The sequence below is a fragment of the Sturnira hondurensis genome, unplaced genomic scaffold (assembly GCF_014824575.4).
Source record: "Sturnira hondurensis isolate 20B ecotype Veracruz unplaced genomic scaffold, ASM1482457v3 Scaffold0016915, whole genome shotgun sequence".
Classification (NCBI taxonomy): Eukaryota; Metazoa; Chordata; class Mammalia; order Chiroptera; family Phyllostomidae; genus Sturnira; species Sturnira hondurensis.
The window spans coordinates 668,681-685,589 of NW_028089546.1; the positions used below are offsets into that span (position 1 = coordinate 668,681).

Consider the following 16,909-nt stretch of genomic DNA (forward strand, 5'->3'; position numbering starts at 1 on the left):
TGGTCACATTTGGGACAGCTGAGTGCTTCCTGCTGGCTGCCATGGCCTATGATCGCTATGTGGCCATCTGCTCCCCACTGCTCTACTCCACACACATGTCCCCCAGAACCTACATTCTCTTAGTGGGGATGTCCTACTTGGGTGGGTGTGTGAATGGTTGGACATTTACTGGCTGTTTAATGAGTTTGTCTTTCTGTGGCCCAAATCAGGTAGATCACTTTTTCTGTGATTTCTCCCCTTTGTTAAAAATTTCCTGCTCAGACATCTCTACTGTTGAAATTATTCCTTCCATCTCTTCTGGGTCCATTATTGTGGGCACAGTGTTCGTGATATCTGTCTCTTACCTCTGCATCCTCACCGCCATCCTGAAGATGCGTTCTGCTGAAGGACGACATAAGGCCTTCTCCACCTGCACCTCCCACCTCACTGCAGTTACTCTCTACTATGGAACTATTACCTTCATTTATGTCATGCCCAAGTCCAGCTACTCAACTGACCAGAACAAAGTGGTGTCTGTGTTCCACACATTGGTGATCTCCATGTTGAACCCTCTCATCTACAGTCTAAGGAATAAAGAGGTGAAAAAGGCCATGAGAAAATGGATGGCTAGAACATATTGGTCATGTTGAAAGAAATGCACTTTGATTCCAGAAACTGCAAAATGATAGTGTTTGGAACATGTGATGGTGTTTATGTTGTCCATTAGACTTATCCTTTTATGTGAAGAACTACTGTATTCTTCAGACTATAAGATGCACTTTCCCCCACCAAATTTGGGAGAAATAATGGTTATTAGTGCTGCTGTTGAATTCTGTTTACATTTACATTGATGAAATATTATGTTATTTATGCTATTAAATATTTTACTACATTTTTTGCTTCAAAAATTTTCTCTGTTTTCTTCCTTTTAAACCTAGGTGCATCTTATGGTCCAAAAATATGGTATCTCAAATATAAAGTGCCAGTGTTATCTAATGATGACTTTTATTAATACTTTTCTAGAGTCACCAAATATCTCATTTTTATAAAAATCTGCTGATCTTAAATTACATGTGTGTAGTTTAGGGTTAAGATACATAGATAATATAGTTTCACTTTTTCTCTCCTTTGTCCATTATTTAGAAAGTCTGTGATTAAAAGGTGTCTTCTATTTTGTTAAGTTATATATTTTTAAAATGTAAGTTAGCCTCTTAAAAAGCATCATGTCCTAAATGCAAACGCAACTGTTGATGTATCAATAGTCCAGGTCACTTTCTCTGGGGGACTTGGCCCCTCTTATACAGGGTTATCATAATCTTTGGAAGTAGTGACCCACAGTGTTGCCACCAGGAGACTCAATCCAGGTAACAGTGAAGAAACTCTCAAGGCTTAGGCATCAAGAGTTCCTTTCAGTTTTCCTAGCTACTCAAAGGTTTGTCTGCAAAGTTTTTTCAATGACCGCAAATAAAGGGGAAAAATTACAAATAAATAAAAAATAAATAACACACTCTTAAACAACACTGGATCAAATAGGATATCAAAAGGAAAAGCAAAAACATATTTGAGTCAAATGAAAATGAAAACACAAGTTACCAAAAGGTACAGTATGCAGCTAAAACAGTATAAGAAGGATATTTCTAGGTATAAGCAACTACATTTAAAAGGAAGAATGATCTTAAACAAAAAACTCAAGGAACTAGAAAAAAGAAAAAGAAACTAAACCCAATGGTAGCAGAAAGAAGGAAATAATAAAGATTATAGCAGAAATAAGTAAAAAAGAGGATAGAAAGAATCCATAAAACTAAGAGGTAATTTTTGAAAGAAAAAACAAAATAGATAAATTCATAGCTAAGCTAACTAAAAATGAAGGAACTCAAGTAAATAAGAAATTAAAGAAGAAACATAATGGATGACACAGAAATAAAAAGAATTAATATGAACACTATGTGTGAGGAAATTGGCTAAGATAGAAGAAATAGATAAATTCTTAGAAACATACAACCTACCAAGAGTGAACCAAGAAGAAATAGAAGGTTAAATAGAACTACCATAGATATCTGAAGGGAATAAAAACACTGTATCAAAGATATAGCTGCACCTCCATATTCACAATAGCCAAGACATGGAAGCAAAGCTCTGTGTTTGTCAGCAGATGAATGAATAAAGAAAATGAGGGGAAATATATATATTTCACATGTATATACATTATGGAGGGTGTATATATCTTACAATGGAATATCATTCAACCATAAAAAAGAAAGAAATCCCACCTTTAGCAACAACTTGCATGGACCTTGTGGTCATTTTGCTAAGTGAAATAAGTCAGAGAGAGACAGACAAATACTGTGTAATCTTAATTATATGTGGAATCTAAAACAAGTCTAATCAGAGAAATAGAGAGTAGAATAATGATTGTCAGGGGCTGGTGAATGGGGGAAATAGGGGTATATTAGTCACAGGGTACAAATTTCCAGATATAAAATGAGTAAGTGCTAGAGGCCTAATGTAAAGTATGGTGACTCTTAACAATACTATATTACAGCTTGAAAGTTTTAAATAAGTCTATCTTAAATTTTCTTATCACACATGAAAAATGATAATTATATGGGGAGACGAAGGTTTTAACTCACTGTATTGTAACCATTTTAATACACACACATATACACACACACATACATATACATACTCTGGTTTCTCTTCAGATTATACAAATCCTTTGTCTTTTTACCATTTTACTGTATACACCTATATATTAAATTTGATACATATATCTCAAATTATCACATTGTATGCCTTAACCTTATACATTTTATGTGTCAATAATATCTCAATGAAGATGGGAAAAGACAGAAATAGGAAGCCTGAATAGACCAATCACATAGACCAATTGAATCAATAATCAAATACCTCCCAACACAGAACAAAACTAAGAAAATTTGGCTTAATGGGTGAACTCTACCAAACATTTAAAGAAGAGTTAGTAATAATTCTTCTTAAACTCTTCCCCCAAAATGGAGAAAAGGGAACAGCTCCAGCCTCATTTTATGAGTCCAGTATCATCCTGTAACAATGCCATACAAATACACCACAGGAGTCTTCTTCATGATTATCTTATGTATCCACTTGGTGACCATTCTAATCTTAGCACAAGCTTTTCTTCTAATATTAGAAACAAGGCAACAATGCTCAATCTTGCCACTTGTGTTCACCATAGTACTGGTCTTAGCCAGAGCAATTACACAAGAGGAATAAATAAAAGGTATCCAAATCTGAAAGGAAGAAGTAAAATCATCCCTAATGGCATGGTTTTACATAGAGAAAACTCTAAAGACTCCATCAAAAAACTGTTTGAATAAACAAATTCACTAAAGTTGCAGGGTACAACAATACATTAGTGTTCCAGGTCTCTTTAGATAAATTCCCAGAAGAGAAATCACTGGCTCATAAGGCAGTTTCATTTTTAATTTTTCATATACTGCTTTCCACTGGCTGTACCAATGTGTTTTCTCACCAACAGTGCACTAAAGTTCCTTTTTTTTCCACATCTTACCAACATTTGCTGTTTATTGATTTATTGATGATAGCTATTCTGTCAGGTATAAGGTGATGTCTGTGGTAGTTTAATTCTCATTTCTATCATGAATAGTGAGAAATACTTTAAGACTACATCTAGTTTTTAGTAGGAAAGGAATGAGACCAGGGCACATCAAACAAATAGAATACCTGAAAACTGCTTTGTACATAAAGTGCTAACTTTTGTTAGAAGTACTCCACTTTCTTCACCTTTATTTATCAATGCTCTAACATTTTTAAAGATTTTATTTATTTATTTTTAGAGAGAGGGGAAGGAAGGAGAAAGACAGGGAGTGGAACATTGATGTGAGAAAGAAACATTTATCAGTTGTCCCTCTCAGTTGTGCCCCAAATGAATACTTGCCCACTGAGCCCATAACCCAGGCATGTACCTGGCTGGGAATTGAACTGGCGACCTTTCACTTCGTGAGATGATGCCCAACCAGCTGAGCCACACTGGTCAGCACATGCTCTGTAAGTGTTCTAGGAAGTGTCTGAGACTCTTTTACTTGCTATCTGAGAGAAAAACCTGCTGACATTTCCTAGTACTCTCCTTAGAGCTATTTGCATTTCTTTGTTTCTTAGGCTGTAAACTATAGGATTAAGCAGAGGAGTCAGCACGGTATACGTCACCGACATCAGCATATCTTCATAAAATGAATCATTTTCCTTGGGTCTCAAATGGACAAAGCCAGAAAACCCATAGTGTATGCACACTACAGTGAGGTGGGAGGAACAAGTAGAAAAGGCCTTATATCTCCCCCTTGCAGAGGGCATCTTCACAACCGTGAACACAATGAAGATATAGGAAATAATAATTAAAATGAAGGTGCCCACTAACACAAAGGAAGTGATTGCAAGAAGGATCATTTTCTGAGACAAAGTGTAATCACAGGCAAGGGAGGCTACAGGTGTGATGTCACAGAAAAAGTGCTGGATGATGCTGGAGTCACAAAAAGACAAGTTGAATACTATGAGGACAATGCACAGAGACACCACAATCCCAGTGGCAGAAGAGGCCATCATGAGCTGAAGGCAGATCTTGTGGGTCATGAGGATGGTGTAGTGCAGGGGGTTGTGAATGGCAGTGTAACGGTCATAGGACATGGCAGCCATAATGAAGCAGTTATTGCCTGCCAGGCTCAAGAAGAAGAACATCTGTGTGGCACACTCAGGAAGGGAAATGGTCTTGCTGTCTGATAGCAAGTCCACTAGCATTCGGGGGATGACTACCATAGTGGTACAAGTTTCTGAAAAGGACAAGCCAGAGAGGAGAAAGTACATTGGGGTGTGAAGGTTGTGGCTGAGCTTGATGGCCACCATTATGGACACATTTGCAGCTAATATGGTCACATGGGAGAAGAAAAGCATCACAAAGAGGAGATTCTGCAGGTCTGGGAAACTGGAAAATCCCCACAGCAGGAATGTGCTCACTGTGGTATGGTTGCCCATCATGTAGTGGGCTCAGTCACTCTCCCAACAGATGCAGGCAGATATCCTTGAGGTCAAGCCTGTGGTAAGATTATGAAAAGCACTGATGTCATCTGGACTTTAATCACGGGCTCCTGGACAATGGCAAGACAGCTGTCCGGGAGGGATCCTGAGCATTGGGAATTAAATGCACTAGGATGAATTCAAGGTCAGGATTCAGAGGAATGAGAAAGATTCTAGCAGGAGAATCGGTATAAAGGTCACAAAGTATGGCTAACTATCCTGGGAACAACCCTTATTTAGCACTTCTTTATCACCCTCCTCTGCAGTCAGAATCTGCATGAAAGAGGGCAATATGAAAATGCTTGTTTTCTCACTTACCAGAGTATGAGGGTGGCAGATGTCCACTGTTTATGTGTGATCTGATTATAGACTGGCATGGAGAAGTGCCCAGTGAGGTTGACTGAATCAATGAGGATTTAAGAAATAAGAAATTCTTCTCGAACGGTTTCCAAACATTCTTGGGAAGTAATACTGTCTTCAGAGGTGATTCCCAGAAAGCGGTGGCTGCTTGGCTAACAATTATGTCATTGAATAGACCTAATAAATGAATTTACTGTTTTGGAAAGTGTACTGGTTTTCTATCCATGACCATATGAGGAGGCTGGAAGTATTCAGTAACTATCTCTCATTCTTGCAGATCTCGAAGGCAAAATGGTTACTGAGAGACCACCCCTATCCTAGATGGCTCGTTTGTATTCACAATGTCCGATTAATTCCTGAACTCTCAGGAAAATTTCCAGGATGTGTTCTCACTGATATACTGGTGGAAAGGGCTGCTTTGCAGCACAACTCATATTAGAGCTTAAGTTCTCTGGGCATTTTCATGCGTTCTTAAAACATCCCCTCTGCTGAGTGAGAGACTTTCTGTACAGATGTGGTTTGGTTTCAGGCACTGCTGTCAGGGAAGGAAAGGAAAACAGTGAGAAGACATGCAGGTGGAGTTGACAGTTGAGGAAAGATAGTAGAGACACACTGGAAAGCATTTTAAGATCTACAAAGCTGAAAGAAAATATATACCTTTAGCTGAAAAGTTTGTGGGTTTTTTCATGTATTGAATTACTGGGCAAACAATATACAAGGAATTATGTCCAGCATCATCCTTATAACAATGCCATACAAATACGCCACTGGTAACCAGTGTTTACTCAACCTGTGAAATGTGCTGGTCAATATGCTGTGTGTCTGATAGAATTTTCTCACTAAGTTTTTCCCAACAGCTCTGTATATTAAGTATTTCAATCCTGATGTTACAAAAATTGAAACTAAGGTGGTTTACTTAATTGACTACCTAAGGCTCATGCATTAATTCCACAAATATTTATTTAATGTCTGCAATGTATTAGTCAATCCCATGTGTGGGGAATGTAACATGGAATAAGACATATTACCTCTCCCACTCAGATAGAGAAAAGAATGAAACAAAAGGTAAGAACTGTTGTACCATTTTGTCCATGTACTTGCAGCATAACCTGGTAAATACACGCATTTGTGTGAGGAGAGTTCAACAAATACATAGGGCTCCATCTTCCCCAGGAAGCCTCACTTGGTTGTTTCTTAGGTGCACCGACCAACTCTTTTCATTTGTATTGTTTTCTCTCTTTAGCATTTACTTAATTTGGATATGTGCTCAAGGTTGTTGGCCGCCTCCCTCAATACATTTCAATAACCACTAAGTTACAGCCATATCACCTAGATAACTGTGTATCTATATTTAATACATGCTTAATGAATAAAGTGTATCCCCCCTCCAAAAAAAGGGAGAAACCCTGTAAACTATTCTTGGACTGGGTTCCTTGGAACAGGCACTAATGACTCATTTTCTAGTGTAAACAACATGCTTCATTCTCGGTAGCATCAAATAACACATGATTGGCACAAGTGCCTGCATAATAAGGAGCACATTGGGGTCACCATGGCAATCTTCTCTACTTTATATACTTTTATTCACATCCATCACAAATTCTGGCAGGTCTTTCCAAGAAGAGAAAAGAAAAGCTTTCAGTTTTGAATCTCTCACTGTGATTCTGTTACTTCCTTTTCCATTTGTTTGATAATAAGCCCCACTTTCCTCAAAACACTCAAGGGAACTGGTGATTGAGAATATGTTAATATGACATTATTCCCATTGCTTCTAGTCCCTCTGAGGGGGACAGGGTTTGAGGGAGATGTTTCTGGCTCAGGCCTCCTCAGAATATACAATTCTGTAGACTGCAGGGGATATAATTGATTTCTTTCCCTGAAAAACCTGTTTTCAGTTTATTTGTGCCCCACTTTTGCAGAGAGATCTAGGGGACTTAGCATGTCTGATTTCTTCAAATATCAGTGAGACCTACAGGAACTTCAGGCTACTTCTTGATACTAATCCACCTTGCAGACTCTCCTGTCCAATGACCACATCAAAACCCTGAACAGTGGGTACTGTAAACCAGTCTACCTTCCAAGAGATACATCAGAACCGTGACCAGCTTGGGAACCCCTGGGACCATTACATCAGTCATCGTTCCCCACCAGACTGAGCTGGAGGATTTTTTTCTGGTGGCTACACTTCTTTGCAGCTCATGGGACAATGTAAAAAGATGGAGAAATGGGAATGTTTATTACCTAGTTTTTGGAAAAGTACATTCCACTTTCTTTTAACCCAATCAGAATTAAAGCAGCTTTGAATCAGGTTTTCTGCAATTTTCAGGAGAGATTCAGTAGTCCTTCCTTATCCACAGCCTATATGCCAAGACCCCCGGTGATGCCTGAAACCTGCAGGTACTACTGAATGCTATAAAATGTTTTATTCCTATACATAAGTGCAGTATTTTGCCATTATAACACATACTTCTTTTCCCAGATTTTTTAGGGAAAATTAAGGATGCACATTATACATGAGCGTAATGATTACGTACCATGCGTATTGTAATCCCATGCATAACTCTCACAAAAACATGGATGTGCATTGTTCACGGGAGTGCATTATACATGGCAAAATATTATATATAGTTTTTCATATAAAGGAAGCACTTTATGGGTTTTCTTGGGCATATTTGAAATGCTAACATTACTATTTTGAGCACCTGGGCCATTATTAACTAATATGTGGGTTAATTGAACACAAGGACTATGGTGCTGTGAAAGTTGATTTGATAACCAGGACACCTCTTAAGTGACTAACTAGGGGTGGGGCATAGTGCATATACAGCATGGATTTGCTGGACAAAGGGATGATTCACATCCTGGGTTGAATGGAGTAGGATGGTGTGAGACTTCCTTATGCTACTCAGATTGGCTCACAATTTACAATGAATATTTTTGTTTCTGGAATTTTCCATTAATATGTTCAGATCAGTGTTGACTACAAGGTAGGAAATTAAAAGAGTCAATTTCTTAGCTTTACATATGAATTCTGATAGAAAATTTAAGAAAATGTATGTAAATTATAGGTTCATGAGGCTCAAATTTTCTATATATGGCTTCCTAAGTTCTTATCTTTATATATGTATGTATGTATGCATATATTTTTTTCTTAGTTCTCTCAGTGAGGGTGTATTAGATCCACCAGAGGGTTGCTTGTTGTTGTATAAATCACAACTGCATGATTTTGGAGACATAGTGAGGGATCAAAGGAAAATGAAAGGAGGATGTGCAGAGACACAACAAAGAATCAAATTGCCAATGGTGTAGAGTGAAATTTACAGTTAAATAATGAGGGAAATACGTAAATAGCAGAAGGATGGAATACATGGTTTTCTTTACTCTTTCCTGCTTAATTCTTCTGATACAATGAAATCACATAATTAGCCTTGAGATTAGACCAGGAATTTTTTAGTAATGGGAATTGAACAGGATTAAAGGGGCCTGGGTTCCAATCAAAGCCCTTCTTCTATTACATACAAATTATATACAGTAATTTAATTTCCCTGATAACTGGTCTTTTCCTGTGTAACATGGTCCTACATATATCTTTTTGCAGGGTTACAATGCTGTGCACGTAGACCTACCAGTTTATAAGTGCCCAGTGTCTCCTAATTCTATTTTCATTTGCTAAATATCACATGGTTTATAGACAACTTTCCTATAGATGCTCAGCAGTACTTACCTGCTCACAGTTGCCTGTAACACTGTACCAGCTCTTCTGTCTGGTTGGCTGTGTGAAGTCAGTCCCTCTTGGCACACTCTGCTCTGGTCTAGCGTTTGCAGTCCTATCCTCAGTTTTCAGATTTCTGACCTCTTCATTGCTGTTATGACTGTGCTGATTGTGCCAGGAATAGAAAAGCAATAACATTTATCTTCAGTTCAACCATACTCTTAGTACCTTTTAACTGTTGATTAACACCCACAGTGACTTGGTTACTAGTGGACAGAACACAATGTTCATGGTTAAGTAGAAATATAAAATAAACTTCCCACCTTATGACAAGAGAAGTCACTTCCAATTTTTTAAAAAGAAAAAACCATTAAGCTATATGAGGAACTCATTGCTTAGGCACAGTGTTCTACAGTTCTTTCTGTAATATCTAGGCATAAGTGTTTAAGCCATTTTGCCCTTAGAACCCCTGTGATGCATTCACTCTATGTCTGAACTTATGGGGTGTCTTATGACAATAGGGTAAAACTCCTCTGTTCTTTATGTCTGGAGCTGAGTTTTCTGTAACATCCAATGAGAATCTTGTGGTCACCTGAGACCATTACCCTTGACACCACTTGGAGTTTCTTCCTCTCCATGGGATACCAGGAAGATTGTCTTTTATGGACTTGGAACTTCACAAAATAATGTTTTTATTCTTGATGTAGTATCACAATTATTCAGTGGAGTTTGTTCTTGTTTATCTGAAAAATCAAACCAAGTAATTGAAACTCTACTTGCTCAAGTACAGTTTGAAGTGTGGATGATTCCTTCAGGTTTATTTTACTTCCTACTCACTACTCTAGTTTTATACTTCTGAACCTTTGCCAGGCCCCATCATAGGCCTCTGTGCTGTATACAGGGCAAGGGAGAGAGGGCCTGTCATACTGATTGTTGTTGCCCAGGGAATCTGTCAGAAGAAAGGTAGAAAAGAATATGAACGCATAGAATGATTGCTGTGGCTGCTTTCTCATGAAGTAACTCTTCTTTAGAAGGTCTTGCTGAACAGGAAAATCCATGGTGATCAAAATCTCCATTTACTGCAGTGCCACTCAAAAATCTTTTCTAGTATTTTATGAAATTTTGAAAACATAAAGCCACGCTGAAAAAAATTAGACCATGAAAAACAATATAGCCACTACCTAGATTGTTCTGTTGATCTATTCTTGTGTAACAAACCATGGCAAAACTTACTAGACTCAAGCAAGTAAATTCATGTAGATAGGGCTCAGTAGAGATAACGGAGACACTGCATATCTTGTCTGTGCTTATCTGGGTTTTGATGGTGGCTATTGACTGAGACCTTAGATGGGGAGTCAGCCTCTCTGTACGTACACAGTGGGTGGGTTTTGTGGGTGGGCATTCCATGAGAGCCACATGGATCCTGTGTCAGCTTTCATGTTCTCCCTCGTCTGTGCTGCATTCTTTTCACTCAGAGAGCCTTCATGTCCCATGTACATTCTAGGAGATAGAAATGGATTACAACTCATTTTTTCATTTATACTGATTTTTATTAAAATTTTTGATTGATTATGCTATTACAGTTTTATTGATTATGCTATTACAGTTTTTCCAGTTTTCCCCTTTGATCCCTCCTCCATCCTGCCTCCCAACCCTCCAGCATCCTTACCTTTAGTTCATGTCCATGGGTTGTACATATATGTTCTGTGAGTCCTCTTTTTCCCACACAATTTTTTCTCTCTCCCCATCTATCTTGTGCCTCCGAACCATGCTTCTGCTTCCCATACTTTTTTCCCTCTGTTCGTCCCTTCTCCCCCTTCAATGAAATCCCTCTTTGTGAAATCCCCCTGATTCTATTTTTGTTCTAGTTGTTTGCTTAGTTTTTGTTTCCATTGTTTTTCTTTTCTTTTGGGTTCATTTGTTGATAGCTGTGAGTTTGTTGTCATTTTACTGTTCAGATTTTTTACCTTCTTTTTCTTAGAGAAGTCCCTTTAATGTTTCATATAATAATGACTTCGTGATGATAAACTCCTTTAACTTGACCTTGTCTGAGAGGCACTTTATCTGCCCTTCCATTCTAAAGGAAATCTTTGCTGGATAGATCAACCTTGGATGTAGGTCCTTGCCTTCCATGACTTCAGATACTTCTTTCCAGCCCCTTCTTGCCTGCGAGGTTTCTTTTGTGAACTGTTTTTTCAACATCATGTATTGAAAAGATGGTCTTTACCCTATTGTGTACTTCTACCTTCTTTGTCATAGATTAATTGATTATATTGGCATACATTTATTTCTTGGCAATTCTGTTTCATTGATCTATATGCCTGCCTGTATACCAGTACTGTGCTGTCTTGATTACTATAGCCATGGTAATGTATCAGGTAGCATGATACCACCAACTTTTTCTTTCTCAAGGGGGGAACATGGGGGTGGGGGGGTGGGCTGGGATGGGAGTAAAAGACAGAAAACTGTACTTGAACAATAATTAAATTTTTAAAAAATATTATTTTGATGTTTAGAGCTTTTTGTGGTTCCATGTAAATTTTAGGATTATCTGTACTAGTTCTGTAAAAAAAATGCCATTGGTATTTTGATAGGAATTTCATTTAATCTATAACTTGTTTGGGGTACTGTGGGCATTGTAATGATGTTAATTCTTCCTCTCCACGAGCTCAGGATATTATTCCATTTATTTGTATTTTCAATTTTTTCATCAGTGTCTTACAGTTTTCCAAGTATAGATATTATACCTTCTTGGTTAAATTTATTCCCACATATTTTTTCTTCTTGATGCAATTTTGAAAGGGATAATTTTCTCAATTTGTTGTTGTGATAATTTGTTATTGGTGTATAAAAATTCAACTGATTTCTGAATATTAATTTTGTACCCTGGTATTTAACTGAATTTACAAATTCTAAGAGTTTATTAATAGATTCTTTAGGGTTCTCTGTAAATAGTTTTATGTCATCTGTAAATAATGGCTATTTCACTTCTTCTGTCCCACTTCAGATCTTTTTATTTCTTTCTCTTGTCTGATTGCTGTTGCTAATCTTCCAATACTTTGTTGAGTAAAAGCAGTGAAAGTGAAAATCCTTGTCTGTTCTTTGATCTTAAACTAAAAAACTTTCAGTTTTTCACTGTGGAATATAATGTTAGCTGTGGGTATGTCAAATATGGCCTTTATTATGTTCCATTTATGAAACATAGTAAAGCTATGTTCCAGTTATCCCCTTTGTTGAGAGTTCTTATCATGAATGCTGTATTTTCTCAAATGCTTTTTCTGCATCTGTTGATATGATCATATGATTTTCTTATATTTTGTTTATATGGTATATCACATTAATTGATTTGTAGATACTGAATCAACCTTGCATCCCAAGAATAATTCCCACTTGATCATGGTATATGATCTTTTTAATGTATTGCTGAATTTAATTTGCAGCTATTTTGTTCAGGATTTTTGTATTCAAGTTTATCAAGTATGTTGGTGTGTATATATATTTTTTATAATGTACTTGTATGTTTTTGGTATCAGGGTAATGCTGGCTTCATACAATGAGTTAGGGAACCATCCACTAATTCAGTTTTTTGCAACAGTTTGAGAATAAGTGTTAATTTTTCTTCACACATTAAATAAAATTTACCTGTGAAGCCATCTTCAGGACTTTGTTTGGAGTTTTTGAATTACTGATTATACTTTGTGAGTAGTTATTAGTCTATTCAGATTTTATTTTTCTACCTGATGCAGCCTTGGGAGATTGTATGTTTCTAAGATTTCATTTATTTCTTCCAGATTGTCCAATTTGTTGGGATATAATTGTTCATAATTTAAAAATAATTTTTGTGTTTTTTTGGTGTTGGTTGTCAGTTGTTCTCTTTTATTTCTGATTTTATTTATTTGACCCTTATATTTTTTCTTCATGAGTCTGAATAAAGTTTTATCAATTTTGTTTACCCAAAAATTAGCTCTTGTTTTCACTGATTTTTTACAATTATTATTTTAGAGTTAATCTTTTTTATTTTCACTCTAAACTTTATTTCTTTTCTTCTACTCAATTTGAACTTTGTTTTCTTTTTTTAGTTCCTTTAGATGTAAGTTTAGATTGCTTATTTGAGGTTTTTCTCTTTCTTGAGGTAGACTTTTATTGCTATGGATTAAGCTGTTAGAACTGCTTTGTGTCTGTCCCATAGATTTTTGGGTTGTTGTGGTTTCATTTTCATTTGTCTCAAGGTATTCTTTTATTTCTTCCTTGATCTCATAGTTAATCCACTCATTGTGTAGTAGCATGTTATTTAGCTTCCACATGTGTGTATTTTGCTCGTGTTTCTTCTTGTGATTTCTAATTTTTATACCATTGTGATTAGAGAAGGTGCATGATATGATTTCAATCTTAAATGTACCGAAACTAGTTTTATAGCTTAATATGTGGTATGTCCTGGAAAATACACCATGTGCACCCTGACCAGTGTGGATCAGTTGGTTGAGCATCGTCCTACAAAGCATAAGGTCACTGGTTCAAATCCTGGTCAGGGCACAGGCTTGAGTTACATGCCCAGTCTCAGTTGAGGTGCATGCAAGAGGCAGCTGATCAATCTTTCTCTCACACATCAATGTTTCTCTCCCTCTCTTTATCCCTCCCTTTCCCTCTACCTAAAAACAAATAAAACATTTTTAAAAGAAAATATACCATGTGCACTGGAAAAGAATGTGTATTCATAGCAGTGACATGAAATGTCCTAAGAATGCCAATTAAATTCATCTGGTCTAGTGTGTCATTTGAGATTGCTGTTTTCTTGTTGATTTTTCTGTTTGAGTGATATATCCATTGATACCAATGGTGTTAAAGAGTATCCTTCTATGACTATATTACTGTTGATCTTTACTTTTATGTCTGTCAATATTTGCTTTATATATTTGGGTGCTCCAACGTTGGGTACATAAATATTTTTAGGGTTATATCCTCTTGTTTGAATTTTCATAATACTACCCTCACTAATATTTTTGACTTCTAGATCTTCTAATTCTCCAACCAGGCAAAGACACAAGGGAAACTTTACTCAAAAGACAGTGTTCACAAAACTTTTAATAACTATGCTGTGATTCTAGTTGACAGTCTGAGTTCATCAGTGTGGAGACAGGGGTATAACTGTGGAGAGCATGGCTTTGTGTAATAGCCTGTCAGAGTTATAGCAAAGTCTGACACAGACATTCAGTCACTTGAATCAGGATGCAACATTCAACAGATCAGTGGTCAGGAGTCAAAGCTACCAGGGCCAGTCATTCATGACAGCAAAAGCTTCATTCAAATAGCCATTCATTTATTAATTGTTTCATTTCAACTAAGCATTTATGCTTACTGTGTTGTAGGAACTGTGTGAAGATAGATGCATGGGGAGAGAGGAAAGACATTGTGGCTGTCTATATGAAGGGTCAATGTGTTTCTCCAACATTGTGGAGAAAACAAATACTGAATGTTGAACTATAATGCACACTGAGTATTCTGAAGAAAACATACAGGGTTCTACAGAGGGATAACAGGTGTTCTTAATTTGGTTGGAACCTCAAAAAGACTCCACAGGATAGAAAACAGCCTTTAGGTTAGTACCTATAGGATCACTAGACATTAGGTAGAGCTACTGCATATGAGATGGTATTGATGTGGTAAAGAACATGGATATACTTAAAGATTAAAGAAAACTGCAACTGATTCCTAGAGTCCAAGTGTTTAGAGATCAAGGGAAAAGTGGAGAGAGGCAAAAAGAAGGATGGGCTACATTCAAGACTTCGTAAGCCATGTCCAGAATTGTTGCCTTTACTCTAAGATCCTTGGGAGATATTAACAAAGGAACTAAACTATTTAGATTTATGGTTATGATTTCAGTGTGTGGAGAATGATGGGAAAAGAATAGAGCAGGAAGAAGGAAACTAGTTACAATTGTATTAGTATTCTCTAGAGAAGCAAAACCAATAAGAGATAGATAGAAGAATAGAGTGATAGAGAAATTGATGTTTTAAGGAATTGGCTCAGAGACAGTTATGGAGTTAGCACTTCCAAAATCCAAACTCAGTCCAGCAGAATAAAAATTCCAGTGAGAATTGATGTCACGGCATTGAGTTCTCAGATACCCAGGAGATAGAACCAGTGTTTTATCAGGGACCTCCATTTGTTTTGTTCTGTTTTTAATCATTTCAACTGATTGGATGAGGGCCACTGACATTATTTAATACCAGAAAATTCACCTCCTATTCTCACAAAAAGCTCCACATTGGCTAATTCCATGTAGGTAAATATATTTTGAATACAGATACTCAATTTCCTATTGTTGTTACATTTATGGAATATTATCATATCAAATCTCACAAAATAACAGGCTTCACTAAGAAAATATTTTTTTGCAAAGCACTCTTTTCAGAGCCCTCTTGATTTCATTGTTCTGGAGGCTGTAAATGATGGGGTTCAGCATGGGAATCACCACTGTGTAGAATACAGACACCACCTTGTTCTGGTCAGTTGAGAAGGTGGACTTGGGCATCACATATATGAATATGATGGTCCCATAGAATAGGGTGACCACTGTGAGGTGGGATGAGCATGTGGAGAAGGCCTTGTGGCGCCCCTCATTGGAGTTCATCTTCAGGATGGTGATGAGGATGTAGATGTAGGAGACAAATATGGCCAACACTGTGACCACAATGATGGAGCCAGCTGTAAATGAGGGGACAAGTACAATAATACTGATCTCAGAACAGGAGAGTTCCACTAGAGGAGCAAAATCACAGAAAAAATGATTGATTTGATTTGGACCACAGAAGAATAAAAAATAGAAGCAGATAATAAAGGAGGAAGCATTGAGAAAACCACCCACATAAGCCACTATGAGGAACTGAACGCAGACTTGTGTGGACATTTTGCTTGAATAAAGCAGTGGGTTGTGGATTGCCACAAAGCGATCGTATGCCATTGTAGCCAGAAGGAAGCACTCAACTGTCCCAAAGACAGCAGTTGAACCAAGCTGCATGCCACATTCATGATAGGAGATTGGATTTCTCTCCACCAGGAAGTTTTCAAGCATATTGGGTGTGACAGAAGTTGAAAAGCACATGTCAGCAAAAGCCAAGTGGCTCAGAAAAAAATACATGGGATGGTGGAGTTGAGAAGAGACTCTGATAAGAAGGATTGTGCTGAGATTGCCAGACATGGTCACCAGGTAGATACACAGGATGATCATGAAGAGGATGACTTGAAGGACTGGGTCATCAGTTAAGCCCAGTAAAATGAAGTCTGTCAGTACAGTGTGGTTCACGGGCCCCAGGGAATCCATGAGATAAAGTTGCTGCTACCAAAACAAACCTGTGATGAAACATTACATTAATATCAGCACTCAGATGTGGAATCTAATGAACAAAATAAACAGATGAACAAGATAAAGCCAGAGGCATGGATACATGGCACAGACTGACAGATCTCAGAGGGGAGGTGGGTGGGGAAGACTGGAAGGGGTCCACCAAAGAACACATATGCATGTATGTCTAGTGCACGGACAGAGACAAGAATGCGATGAAAGCTGGGAGTTGGGTGCACATGGCCTGGGTGGAGAGAGGCAAGGGGTAGGGGGAAAGTGGAGGTATCTGTACTAGTGTCAACAATAAAAAAGTTGTGAATTTCATGGTTTATCTAAACCATGAAAAACCATGGTTTATTCATTAATGCACATAAAAGTTATTCTAAACAAAATAATTACTCAAGCTAAGTTTGGACATTTTTTAGAGTCCAGAGCTATGTGCAATGAAT

At 37.4% G+C, this 16,909-nt stretch overlaps 3 protein-coding genes across 3 annotated transcripts in view; 1 reads left to right on the plus strand and 2 right to left on the minus strand.

Annotated features, from left to right (window-relative positions):
* The window catches only part of LOC119001586 (olfactory receptor 473-like), a gene marked incomplete at its 5' end in the record, with an annotated part of 1,096 nt that extends 467 nt beyond the window's left edge, over positions 1-629 (plus strand). The window contains one exon of the mRNA XM_037066992.1: positions 9-629. Within this exon, the coding sequence (XP_036922887.1) occupies positions 9-629 (621 nt within the window). The remainder of the gene's footprint in view (positions 1-8) is intronic.
* A 3,406-nt stretch (positions 630-4,035) lies between these two features.
* Positions 4,036-5,007, minus strand: LOC119001589 (olfactory receptor 10T2-like). Its single transcript, XM_037066997.1, has one exon. The coding sequence runs from the start codon at positions 5,005-5,007 to the stop codon at positions 4,036-4,038; it is 972 nt and encodes a 323-aa protein (XP_036922892.1).
* Positions 5,008-15,494: 10,487 nt separating this feature from the next.
* Positions 15,495-16,440, minus strand: LOC119001596 (olfactory receptor 502-like). The gene has a single exon (XM_037067008.1). The coding sequence runs from the start codon at positions 16,437-16,439 to the stop codon at positions 15,495-15,497; it is 945 nt and encodes a 314-aa protein (XP_036922903.1). The 5' UTR covers position 16,440.
* Between the last annotated feature and the right edge of the window lie 469 nt (positions 16,441-16,909).

Bases quoted from the DNA above. Each gene is read 5' to 3' on its own strand.
- LOC119001589 (XM_037066997.1), bottom strand. From the start codon at position 5,007: ATGATGGGCAACCATACCACAGTGAGCACATTCCTGCTGTGGGGATTT.
- LOC119001596 (XM_037067008.1), bottom strand. From the start codon at position 16,439: ATGGATTCCCTGGGGCCCGTGAACCACACTGTACTGACAGACTTCATT.